General features: G+C 46.7%; 1 protein-coding gene across 2 annotated transcripts; it reads left to right on the top strand.

Moving 5' to 3' along the window:
• Positions 1–679: 679 nt before the first annotated feature.
• On the top strand, positions 680–12,895 carry PIP4K2C (phosphatidylinositol-5-phosphate 4-kinase type 2 gamma). 2 transcript variants are annotated; one of them, XM_016224571.2, is made up of 10 exons: positions 680–886; positions 3,415–3,512; positions 4,426–4,522; positions 5,149–5,292; positions 8,210–8,356; positions 8,541–8,579; positions 9,154–9,267; positions 9,653–9,920; positions 10,087–10,190; positions 10,385–12,895. In XM_016224571.2, exons 1-10 carry the CDS (start codon positions 713–715, stop codon positions 10,463–10,465), a joined length of 1,266 nt encoding a protein of 421 aa, XP_016080057.1. In that variant the 5' UTR covers positions 680–712; the 3' UTR covers positions 10,466–12,895. The 2 variants fall into 2 exon arrangements, with proteins under 2 accessions (XP_016080057.1, XP_087670707.1); XM_087814581.1 differs by lacking the exon at positions 8,210–8,356.
• The last annotated feature ends 362 nt before the right edge of the window (positions 12,896–13,257 follow it).

Here is a 13,257-nt window from a genome sequence, read left to right as displayed (position 1 = left end):
ATCTTTTTGCCCAAACTGCACCTTTTCTTGTCGCCACCATCTCTCTTCACCTTAGCGGGAAGCCCGGGATTCATTCTCAATGGCTCCCTTTCCCTCAAACCCCCCACATAACAGAATTTTCCAAATTGATATCAAACTATACCTTTAGACGCCGTCTTTCCATCACTAACAGCTACTGTTTTAGAGCATCATCTAGTGTCTAGACTTTTGCAGTACTCCAGGCACCCTCCAGAATGATGCGGAGTGGTCCTAAAAACAGGCACATCCAGTACATTAGCACCATTTAAGGGTTCTGTTACTTTAAGAAATGCTTTTGGGTTAACCTCAGGCGGGAGGTAACTCCTAGAAAATGTGCAAAATCGGTGGGCGGAGACTTTGCGGCAAAGCAGCTCCGGACCGAAGCCTCAGGCCAGCCCAAGCCGCCTCCCGGTGGCTTCGGCGACCTGCCAGGGCCGGGCGGACGGCGCGCGGCCCTCGGGGGACAGGGCTTCCGCGCGCCGCCCCAGCCAGGTGAGCCCACCCACCGCACGGGCGTTGGGCGGAGCAGGCGCCAGGGGCGGGGCCAGCATCGCCCCGCCTACCCAGCCTGCTCGGCCGCTTGAGGGCCCGCCTCCGGTCACGTGACGGCAGCGCAGGTGAGCGCCGCTTCCGGGGTTGGGAGCCCGGATCGCTGCGGGCTCGGGCTTCCACTGGGTCGGGTACGCGGGAGACCATGGCGTCCTCCTCGGCCCCGCCGGCCACCGTACCGGCGAGTACAGCGGCCCCAGGCCAGGGTTTCGGCTTCGCCTCAAAAACCAAGAAGAAGCATTTCGTGCAGCAGAAGGTGAAGGTGTTCCGGGCGGCTGACCCACTGATGGGCGTGTTCCTGTGGGGCGTAGCCCACTCGGTGAGACCCAGCCCTAGTCCCCCCGTAGCTCTGTCCGAACCCCTCAAACTCCCGCGCCTCGGGGCGTCCCTGTCTCCGGCTCCCGGCTCCGGCGCCGCTCTAGCTGCCACCTTTCCCCGGGCTGTCCTGCTCCCTGCTCGCCAGCCTCCGGCTGTGTCTTCTCCCTCTAGACTTTTTTTCTTACCCGTAGACTTTGTCTGGCTCTCCGCCCTTTACTCCTCCACGCTAGTTCCGCCTTCCCCACGAGAAACCCGGCTCCCGCCTCCCTGCCAGCCCAGCCCAGCCCCAGCCCCAGGCTGCGGAGACCGGCCGCGACCCGGCTGCGGCCCGGACAGCAGGGGGCGTGGCGCCTGCGGGCTGGCGGTGCTGAGGTCCCGCCGAGGGTGAGAGCGACCGGGAGCCCCGAGGGTGGCTGGCTCCGGGGGCCGCTCGCTTTCCTTTCCACCTTGCTTCCCAGCTGCCGTCCTTGGCTTTGGAACCTGGGCTCTGAGGGAAGCTCCAGGCTTCCCGGACCCTCTATTCCTGCTGCCCCTTCCTTCCCCTTCTGAGGTACGGCGTTTCACGCAAGCGACCCCTCCCTGAGCCTAGCGGTTGAACTCGCTCAGCCTCTGGTCTTCGCTGCATCCCCGTTGTTGGCTGGGGTGACGGCGTTTGGTGTAGGTGGGGCCCTCTCTGACTAAAGAAGGGGCTGAGAAGCTGTGGTCCTGGGGTCGCTGTGGTGGTGAGCTTCAGAAGCTGGAAACTGCTGTGGAGGGCGCGCCTGGGAATCAGGAGGAGGCCAGAGAGGACGCTGCGTCTCCCTTCCCGAGGATACCTCGGCTGAAGGGATCACAGCCATTGGCCCTTAGATCTGGAGTGCGAGGGATGCAGTGATCTTGAATTTAACAGGCAGTGTTTTAGAAATCAACTTCCTTGAACTGTTATAGTCACGGCAGGGTTGTGGAGGTGGAAGGGGTTGAGGAAGAATACAGTTTTTGCCACCTTCCTAATTTGTGGTTTAAAGTATTGTTTGGGCTCTGTCAGCTCCCTTTTGCATTTGTGGCTCTGTCGACTGCCCCCAGATCCCTGGGTGGTAATGTCTTATCAAGGAGTACCCAGTCTAAGGCACTTGGTATGGACAGATCGGATGTAGTTAGGGCTGCCTCTCATATGTACCTTCCCGGTGACTCATCCATTTCTTTGGGAAGCTTAACGATGAAGGTTTTCCTTCGGTAAGAATTGAGGGAATTACACATAAGACCTGCCTCAGCGTCCCTAGGTCTGTGTACTTTAGCTTCAGCACACTACCCTCCAGCCAACACACATTTACTTCAAGTGTGTGGAATGGAGAAATTCCTTGAACATATGTCTTAGTGGTGATTCAGCCTGTTTTACAGCAGGTGGTGAAAGAGGGGACATAAAGAACTATAGCTGAATTTTAGGCTGGGAATCTCAAGTGGCGGGGTTTTTTGTTGTTTTTTTCTGGAGGAGTGTGTTCTGGCCTCCTTTTCTACTGAGAATGAGAGGATCTGGGCTTCACTGCAGTGTATGGGATTTAGGTTGGACTGCACTTCATAACCTCTGTCTAATGCTCAAGTAAGAATAGGCAAGGCACCCATTTATTCAATTAATAAACACTTAAAGACCACCGTGTGCCGAACATTTTGCTAGCTAGGCAGTTGAGAGATGCAGGCAACTAGCACTGGTCCTTGTACTGGAAGAGTTCACAATCTAGAGGGGGAACTTACATAAACTAGCAGTTAGTCATATGATGAGTGCACAATTAAAAGTGGGTGACAGATACTGTGGCAACACTGAGGAGAAAGCACATCTCAAGAACTCCCTTTCCATCCTGAATTAGCAGACTGCTGATTCTGGAGGCTGAGGAGAGCATGTGATATTTGTATCCTTTGGGTTGTGGGTTGGTTTGACTTTCCCTCTGAAATCAGCTGCTCTTCTTTTACTTTACACCTAGGCAGGTGGGATCTACAGCAGAGAACTGGGTCAGAGAGTGGTCTGGAAGAACTGGTCCCCTTTGTAAGGAGATGCCTCCTGCCAGGATTCATCCTTGTTGCTGTTGACCTCTCAGAGTCCCATTAACTCTCTGTGTACTTTTAAAATGCCTTTTATTTTGTTTTTAATGGAGCATGGAACTGTTTGTCTTGAGTGTTTTGAGTCTGCTGAGGGTATTTTTTTTTTTCTCTAGAATTACTCACAGCTTTAAAAATAGTCCTGAGTTGCTTACAGGGTTTGCCTGATATAAAATGACTGTTGTGAGCATGAAGTTCCTTGGGGGCGGGAGTGTGAGGGGCTCTGTGTGAGGGTTGCTTACTGCAGTCCTTGTTGGGCAGCAGAAGAGGTCAGACACAGCCTCACACCTCTGTCAAGCAAATGCATACATAGTGTTTTTAAAAGAATGAGGTTTGAGTTGCCCTTTTCTGACTCTTGCCCAGTTGCCCTTTTCTGATTCTAGCCCAGACACAGTGTATGAGTAGTTCTCTACACCCCTACTCACTGCTTCCCTATTCTTGTTTTGGTTTATCAATCAGATCAATGAGCTCAGCCAGGTGCCTCCCCCTGTGATGCTGCTGCCAGATGACTTTAAGGCCAGCTCCAAGATCAAGGTCAACAATCACCTTTTCCACAGGTATGTGGGAATTCCCGCCCTTCTCACATCATCCTTTGTAGAAAAGAGTAAATAATTTTGAGAGTTAAGATTCAGTGAGTTGAAGGTTTTAGATTTAGAAGACAACTTACAAATTGTATTGTCTAACCTCCTTCCCAGTGCACAAATTCAGTATCGTGCAAAGAAACCATTAAAATAGTTTTCAGCCCAGCCGGTATGCCTCAGTGATTGCGTGTCAACCCAGGAACCCAGAGGTCATGGTTCGATTCCCCGTTCCTGCATATGCCCTGGTTTCGGGCTTGATCCTTGATAGGGGGTGTGCAGGAGGTGGCCAATCAATGATGTTCCTCTCTTATCAATGTTTCTATCTCTCTATCCCTCTTCCTTCCTCTCTCTCTTAAAAAATCAATAAAAACATATTTTAAAATAGTAATAATTTTCAGTGTTCCCTGCACTGTTATATCTATGTACTAGTTTATCTCTTCTCTTGCCTAGCAATTATATTAAATTTAATAGATTAAATACATTTAGATGCCATTACCATTAGTTTCTTCTAGGGACTCCCTGAAAAAGATCTATCTAAACCTTCCTAGTATCAGAAGATGCCATTCTAAAAAGTGGCACCTATTGCTGACTTAGGATGTCTCTGATTTACTTGAGATTTGGGAAATGCTGCTGTTTGGATGGACAGTAGAACCTGGTTCTATGCAAGCCATTTACTAGTCATGTGACTAAAGCAGGTTGCTCAGCTACCCTGAACCACAGCCTCCCCTTCTATAAAATGGGAATAATATACCTTTAAAGGACCTCACAAGGGTTTTATGAGAATCAAATAAGGTAATATGTGGGAAGGTGCTTTATAAACTGTCAAGCCCTATGTAAATGTAAGGTAATATTGTTAACTTTGGTTTTTTTAATCCAATCCCTATTTCAGGGAAAATCTGCCCAGTCATTTCAAGTTCAAGGAATATTGTCCCCAGGTCTTCAGGAATCTCCGTGATCGATTTGGCATTGATGACCAGGATTACTTGGTGAGAGTTTATTATGGGCTGAGGGTAGTCCTTTCTCCCTAACAACTGGGGAATCCTTGTGACAGCCATGTTTGGGGAAATGAGAGCCTTAGCAAATATGATTCTTTACCTTTTTGTTGTCACAGGCATCTTCAAAAATCTGGTGAAGGCTATAAGCCTTGTCCTTGGGGGGGGGGGGGGGGGAATGTAGATACATTAAAAATTTTGGCTTGCTAGTGTGGCTCAGTTGATTGGAGTATTGTCCTGTACAGCAGAAGATCTCGGGTTCGATTCCCGGTCAGGGCACATACCCAGGTTGTGGGTTTGATATCCAGTCAGAGTGCATGCGGTGGGCAACCTATTGATGTTTCTCTCTTTGTTTCTCCCTTTCCCTTCCCCTCTCTCCAAAATAAAATTTTTTTAAAAAAGCATGTCCTCGGGTGAGGATTAAAAAAAAAAGTTAAAAAAATTCTTTTTGTACCACTTTCAGTCCATATATAGACACCAGATTAAGAAACCCTGCTAAACCTGTTATTGCCACAGTTTTATCTATTTTCAGACACATTAAGTTGACTATTATCCTATGACTTGCATCTCCATATAAAGGGGAAAGAAAAGAGCCTCTGACTTTTCAGTGTCCCTAACAGGTATCCCTTACCCGAAGTCCCCCGAGTGAAAGTGAAGGCAGTGATGGTCGCTTCCTTATATCCTATGATCGGACTCTAGTCATCAAAGAAGTATCCAGTGAGGACATTGCTGACATGCATAGCAACCTCTCCAACTACCACCAGGTCAGGCCTCTCTCCAGCCTTATTTTTTCCCTCCTCTCTCTATTCACAGCCCAACTGCCAGAGCACACAGGAAGACTTCCTATCCCTTTTCCTCCCTACAGCCTATTTTGCTCTCCAAGAAGTACTTGACACCATGATTTGTAAAAACTAGAAATTTCAAAAAAAGATCCTCTGTATAGCTATTTGTGTTTGTTTAAATAGAAGAATTTAGGCCCATGTTCCTTCTCATTTGGTACTTACTATCTAAAACCACTATGGATTGGTACCTAAAGGGTACGTGAATAACAAAATATAAACTATAGACTTAGAATTGGGTGAAGTGTTAGCACCAAATATACTATGAGAAATAAATGCGTTCTGGGGAGAAAACTAGGATAAGTGCACAATTGGGATAAACTGGAAGATAGAAGCCATGATCATCATACCCAGCCCTAAAGTGGATTAGGGAGCTTAACCTGGCACGTGGAGTTTGTGGAATATTTTGGTGGTAAAAACATTGCCTGGCCCTGGCCCAATGGCTCAGTCTGATGGAATGTCGTCCTGTGCACCGAAGGGTTGTGGCTTCGATCCCCAGTTAGGGCGAGTACGGGAGGTGGACCATCAATGTTTCTCTCTCTCTTTTCCCCTTTCTCTAAAAATCAAAACATATCCGTGGGTGAGAATTAAAATTTTTTAATTAAAAAAAGAAATAATAATAAAAGAAAGAGAAAACAACAACATTGCCTGAATGTCTTTCTACTGAAGAAAAAAATCTCACTGAAATCAATGAACAAGGAATAAATGAAGACTCTAAAAGGAATCTTTGGTTTATTCAACAAATATTGAATGTCTTTCATTACTAGGCCCTCTGTTAGGCTGTGGAGAAAGAGGTGAATGAAATGGTCATGGCCCTTGAGGGTCTCTTAATCTAATCACAGTCCAATAAGCTAGCATTGGCACACAGCAAGATGTGTACAATAGTAGAGGTAGGTACAGGATGCTCTGAGGGTACAGAGGAAGAGCATCCCAACTGGCTAGAGGAAGGAAATATACTTGGGAGGCTCAAAGAGACTTTTTTAGAGGGAGTATCATAGTAGGTTCTTCAAAGACTGGTAGGGACTAACCATTGGACAATGTGGAAGAGAGCATTCTGAGCAAAGGAAAATAGCACTTATAAAAACCACAGAAGCATAAGAGAGCTTAGTGTTAGGGAACTGCAAGAAATTCAATGTGGCTGGGATATGGTATTGTGGAAAAATAGTTCTGCAGAACCCATATTGTGACGGGTTTTATGAGCAACACAGAATTTGGACTTTATCATTAAGGTGGTTTGCAGGGGAATAATATATATGTTATTTAGAAATATCCATGTGACAGCATTTTAGAGAATGGATTAGAGGGAGAACTATTGGAAGTGGAGATATCAGTTAGGCTATAATTGTCTAGGTGAGAAATGACAAGGGCCTGGAGGAACAATGGCAATGGAGATGGAAAGGAAGACTTAGGGTAGAGTTGTGGGAATTAAGACAAAAACACCTCTAAATTCCCAGTTAGAGATGACAGGAAGCCCATTCACCAATAGTTGGGAAGCAGAAAAAAGAAACAGGTTTTTAGAGGAAGACAGTTCTGATTTAGACACGTTGAGTTTGAGGTTTCTGCAGTTCATCCAGATAACAGTGTCCACTAAGTGGTTGGGAAATGGAGTTCAGGAAAGAGGATTAGAGTAGAAGTCTAGATTTTAGAGTTATAGGTGAAGAGGTGGTAATTAAAGCCGTGAGTATAGATAAGATTATTGAGGGGAAGTGTGGAGTGAAATGAAAAGAAGGTTGAGGACATAACCTTAAGGAGCAACTAGAGAAAAAATCCTTTAAAGAAGAATAAGCGTCAATGGACACTTTTAATTATTTATGCCCCACTTCATTCCATACAGGATTTGAGGACAGAGAGGAGGGGGATCAGAAGAGTAGTCTAATGGGAGCTGAGAGTGAAGAGAGTTTTAAGGAGAAGCTGATCAGTAGTATAAAGTGCCATTCAGTTGATACAAGACAATGACTAGGTACTCATAGGATTTGACAACTGAGGGATTTGGGGGAGGGAGGAGTAGAGAGATTTCAGAGGAAAAATGAGGATGTATATCTGATTTCACTGGTTTGAAGTGTGAGAGCTAGGAAGTGGATTGATTGCTGACTACTTTTCTGAGAGGTTTGCTGTGAAGAGTAGGTAGCAGTACTGAGAGAGAGAGAGAGAGATTAGCATTGAAAGAGGAATAATTTTTTTTATTTTAGAGAGAGAGAGGAAGGGAGAGGGAGAGAAAGAGAGAGAAACATCGATGTGAGAGAAAAACATGTATCAGTTGCCTCCCATAAGTGCCCCGACTGAGGATTGAACCTGCAACCCGGGTATGTGCCCTGACGGGGAATTGAGCCCATAACTCTTTGATGCACAGGACAATGCTCCAACCAACTGAGCCACACTAGCCAGGGTGAATAATTTTTTAAGAATCCAAATTATAGGCCATCATGCAAACATTTTTACTAGGGGAATCTAGCCCACCAAGAAACATTGATCTGAATAAAATCAACTAGTTGATAAACAGGTGTAATTTCTAATCCTGTGGCCATTTGCATATAAGGAGGGTCTAAAATAAGGATAATAACACCTACATTCCCCATCTGAAAGAATGATAAATATGAAATGAGAGAAGGTACTTTAAAATTGAGATATTATGCAAATGATTAATCAGAGGAGATGAGGAATCAGAAACCTCAGAGATAACCAGGGACGTCTTTAGAGAGCTCCCACCACCTGTGACCTTTGCAACCTTTCTACTTTAAGTTCTCTGCTCACTCTGGAATGATAGTGTTTGAATGCCCAACCCTCGGGTGTTTGTGTACCTGCTGCTCAGCCTCTCCCCATTCCGTCCTCCCTTCCACTCCAGTACATTGTGAAGTGCCATGGCAACACGCTGCTGCCCCAGTTCCTGGGGATGTACCGAGTTAGCGTGGACAATGAAGACAGCTACATGCTTGTGATGCGCAACATGTTTAGCCACCGTCTTCCTGTGCACAGGAAGTATGACCTCAAGGTACAGAGAGGATAGCTAGGGCAGAGGGAGGGGAGGCTCCTGATGGCCTGAGAGTGGAGAAGGGCCTGGGAGGGCACTGGGTGATTTATTTTAAAGGAAAGGGTTTGAGTACTCATCTTAGGAGCTGGGTCTTGATGGTTCTTTTAGCCACTTCTGCTGACTTGGTGTTTGGTTCTCTCCACAGGGCTCCCTAGTGTCCCGGGAAGCCAGCGATAAGGAAAAGGTGATAATAATTTTAGGGTGAGGGATGTGGGAGGGCAGATGAAAGGGATCTTCTTAGGATAAAGAGGCAGGGATTACCAGCTATTTAGTCTTATCTTAAGCCCCTGACAAGAAGAGAAATGTAAACTTGTTCCACTCCAGGGATTGTGTGGAAGGGGCAGTGAGAACAGCTGCTTTGTCATGGGTTACTCCAAGTGGAAGGTTTGGGGATGGGTGAGGATGTCAGGCTTGAAGAGGAAAATGCTTAACCTCCTCCTTCCATTCTGGGCTCTCCTGTTCAAGCAGCTATTTTTGCTTAATGAGAAGAAAGAAAAGTCACTCCTTAATGAAAACCATAAGGAGAAGAAGTGGGATGTGATTTGGGGTACAGCTGCAGTGACAGTCTGGGGAAAACACTGGAGATGAGAACAGACTCTGGGTCAGCATCCCAATGTGGAGTCAAATGAGAGAAGGGCTGCAAGATCTCTCTCCCCTAGAGACCACTGAGTTAGAGACAGAGCCCTAGATAGAGCAGGGTTCTCTGAGACCTTTGGAGAAGGGATATATTCCCAAGATGTCCCTTTACCTATTCTCAGGTTAAGGAATTGCCAACCCTTAAGGATATGGACTTTCTCAACAAGAACCAGAAAGTTTATATTGGTGAAGAGGAGAAGAAAATCTTTCTAGAGAAGCTAAAGAGAGATGTGGAGGTGATGGTTGGGGTGCTCTGGGAAATGGCTTTTTTTTCTTTTTTGCTCCCTTCAGGGTAGTTGTCTCTCCATTCAGAATATGAGGGAACTCCTCCCCTTCCCTTTATTCTTTGGGTTCTCTGCATGTTAGAGAGTTGGGTATGAGGCATGAAAACCCCCAAGAGGTGACCCATGGAGGGAGGGGGTGGCTGGAATGAGCTAAAAGCATGATCTGAGACACCAGGACATTTAGGTACTAAAGGGCAATGGTACTACCAACCCTCCATTTTTACACTTCCTTTCCCCAGGAGGGCCCCAGAAATTCAGGGGTGGTGGGAGGAATAAGGATGGTACCTAGGAGTGGGGAGGAAGATCAGGGGTGTCTGATTTGTCATTGGGGTCTCAGTTCCTAGTGCAGCTGAAGATCATGGACTACAGCCTTCTGCTGGGCATACATGACATAGTTCGAGGCTCTGAACCAGAGGAGGAGGGGCCTGTGCGGGAGGAGGAGTCAGAGGGGGATGGGGACTGTGGCCTGACTGGACCTCCTGCTCTGGTGGGCTCCTATGGCACCTCCCCTGAGGGTATTGGTGGCTACATCCATTCTCATCGGCCCCTGGGCCCTGGAGAGTTTGAAGCCTTCATTGATGTCTACGCCATCCGGAGTGCTGAGGGTAAGAGATCCTGGAAATTTTAAGGGTAGGGAGGGTTGTCCTTGTGGAACAGAGACCAGGGTGCTGGGTGGAGAGGCTGGTTACCTTTTCAAAACAGATTTGACTGGTTCCTGTGTAGAGGGAATTGGGACTATACTTGCTCTTCATTGCTGGTTACTCTCTCCAGGGGCCCCCCAGAAGGAGGTGTATTTCATGGGCCTCATTGACATCTTGACGCAGTATGATGCCAAGAAGAAAGCAGCTCATGCAGCCAAAACTGTCAAGCATGGGGTGAGGGTTCCCCGATGCCTTTCCTTTCTTGTCTTGACTATTCTTTGGGAAGAGAGAGCCTCTTACGCCAGAGCAGTGGAGTGGCAAAAGGGTGAAGTGTTGGGTATGGAAACGGTGAGGAGTGGAATGGAAGGTGGGGAAGGGGGAAGAGTGGCGGGATGGCCTGACACCTTGTTCCATACCTCTTCTCACAGGCTGGGGCAGAGATCTCTACTGTCCACCCTGAGCAGTATGCTAAGCGATTCCTGGATTTTATTACCAACATCTTTGCCTAAGAGACTTCGTGGTGGCTGCTACTTTATGTTCAAGGTGGTGGAGTTCTGAGAGGATTGGGGGAATTGTGGATATTCTGGTCACTACTTCTTCTCTTCCTCTTTGCTAAATTCAGGCTATAGGCTCCTTCCAGCCAATTAACTCCATCGTATTGAGTAGGCTCTTCTTGGCCTTCAGAAGTACATCATCTTTTCTCCCCTTTGTCCAGTTTTCTTCCCTCTCCCTTCCAACATGTCTGCTTGCTTCATTAGAGTGTTACTGCTGATTCTCTCCCAAGTGCCTTGATTTTTGTAAAATGTTCTGTTGTTTCTATAACATAGAAGGAACTGGGGGAAGGGGGTTGTTTGCCATCTTCAGGACCTGACTGGATAGATGGACCTAGCTCAAGAAACTACTCTGGGTGCACTTTGCTCTGTGGGATGAACAAAGAGTGTCCGAATTTTGCTGATAACTTTATAGAACTCACTGTGGCCTACCTCCTTCTGGGTATGCCCTGGGATGGAAGACTTTCAAGATACTACATATGTGGGTGCAGGCATACATACATGATGGGATATAGCCAATCTTACACACAAAGGTGGGGTGAAGAGTGGTCAGCAGGCTGGCACCTCATGGAGGTAGGAACTAAGAGGACTCTTATGATTATGCAGGGAACTGGAGAAAGTCTCTGTCAAGGATTGACTACTGTCTCCAGTCTCTTCCCTCACCCCACTGTCACTCTCACCTCTGTACTTTTGGGCACAGGAGCCCAGAGATGGATGACCAAAGTGTTCAAGCCAGGGTGAAGGTGTTTGTTGCTGCTCCTCACCAGAACCTCACACCCCTTCTGGCACTGGAACCCTTCAGTGGGGGTGTGGCCAGTTCTGTAGGCTGAGATAATAGTCCAGGGGTCTAAGGTTCATTCCCCATGTTTAATTTCCTTTCTTCATGTCTAGCCATCCCTGAGGTTTTATTCCCAGGAGAAGGGAATATCTCTACCTGGGTCAGCCCTGGTCATTTCAAGAGAATGGAGATCTCAAGCATAGGAACCTCTTCTACTCACTGGAGGTGTGTGCCTAGCATACTTCCTTCCCCCACTCCTCAAACCCTTTTCCCAGTTGGATTTGATATTCTGTTCTCTTCTGTCCCGTCTTATTGCTACTGTGTCTCCCAGGGGACAGATGGCCTTTGTCATCTTCACTCCCCACCCCCAGAGAGGAGTCAGAGCCATAACTCAATCACCCAGCCCCCTCCAGAGATAGCTGAGTTGATGCATGATATTCTCAAAGCGTAGAGGACCCTGATGAGACCGGATAGTGTCCTCTCCACCCTCCAATGCCTTTGGGGCAAAGGCAACCATTCTTCTTGCTACCCTCCATACTCCTTGAGGCTTCTACATTTAAAAGGCATATATAAAGATGGATACCAGCAGCTCGCCTTTGGGAATGCAAAGATTCTTTGTTCTGTACCTGGCTAGACTCATCTGTCTCACAAGAAGTCATGAGGTCATAAAGAAGAATTTCTGCCCTGGCCAATGTGGCTCAATTGGTTGGGGTGTTGTCCTGTACACCAAAAGGTCATGGGTTCGATTCCCAGTCAGGGCACTTACCCAGGTTGCAGGTTCAATCCCTGGTTGGGATGAGTATGGGAGGCAACCCATCGATGTTTCTTTCTCCGTCTCTCTCAAATAAAATATAAATAAGTTTTTAAAAATTCCTTTTTTCCCTCCATCTTTGGCTCCAAAGAAAGTAACAAGAGGAGTTCCAATTAAGGATTGGAGTCCTTCTGATACCTTCCTGTCCAGAGCCTGTTGGATCTTTTTCATTCCAACCTTCTACCTTTCCCCTGTTGAATGCAATAAGACTCCATGACACCAGCAATTGTTGTTCTTTAGAAATGGGTTTTCTGACCATGTGGCTAATGTATCATGAGCAGTATGGTCTTCATTTGTTGCTTCTGATTTTCATCTTTCTTGTTTTATTAACTAATACAAAAGATCTTGTGTATTTACTCCCATTGCTGTCACTATATAGAAATTAAATTATTGAATCCAAATCCTTTCACAGAAATGGCTTTTTTTTTTTCCTTTTCTGAAGAAGCCTGTACTTAGGGATGCAGGGACTAGATAAAGAATTCTGGCCCAGCCAGGCGTGGCTCAGTGGTTGAGCGTTAACCTAGGATCCAGGTGATCAGAGTTCGATTCCCGGTCAGGGCACATGTCTGGGTTGTGGGCTCAATCAATGACTCTGTCATCATTGATGTTTCTATCTCTCTCTCTCCCTCTCCTTTCCTCTCTCTGAAATCAATAAAGATATATTAAAAAAAAAAAAATTCTGATTTTTAAGGTGTTGGGCCCCTAACTAGGGATGTGGGTTTCTACATACATAGCTGTGAACTTAAAAGGTGTGAGGCCACCTGGGGTGGTTCAGTGATTGAGTGTTGAGCTATGAACCAGGAGGTCATGGTTCAATTCTTGGTCAGGGCATATGCCTGGGTTTCGGGCTTGGTCCCCAGTTGGGGGTGTGTGCAGGAGGCAGTGGATCAATGACTCATTGATGTTTCTATCTCCCTCTCCCTTCCTCTCTCTGAAATCAGGTTTTTTTTAAAAAAAAAAAAGGTGGTGAGGATTGTGGCCCAGGCCAGTAGCTCAGTTGGTTAGAGCATCATCCCAATATACCAAGTTTGCAGGTTTGATCCCAGTCAGGGCACATACAAGAATCAATCAATGAAAGCATAAATAAGTGGAACAACAGATCAATGTTTCTCTTCCCCTCTCTCTAAAAATAAAACTTTTTAAAAAGTCGTGAGGATTGTG

The sequence above is a fragment of the Miniopterus natalensis genome, chromosome 2 (genome assembly GCF_054644295.1).
Source record: "Miniopterus natalensis isolate mMinNat1 chromosome 2, mMinNat1.hap1, whole genome shotgun sequence".
Lineage (NCBI taxonomy): Eukaryota > Metazoa > Chordata > Mammalia > Chiroptera > Miniopteridae > Miniopterus > Miniopterus natalensis.
The sequence above is the reverse complement of the archived record's forward strand: the minus strand, read 5'-3'. Positions and strand labels throughout refer to the sequence as shown.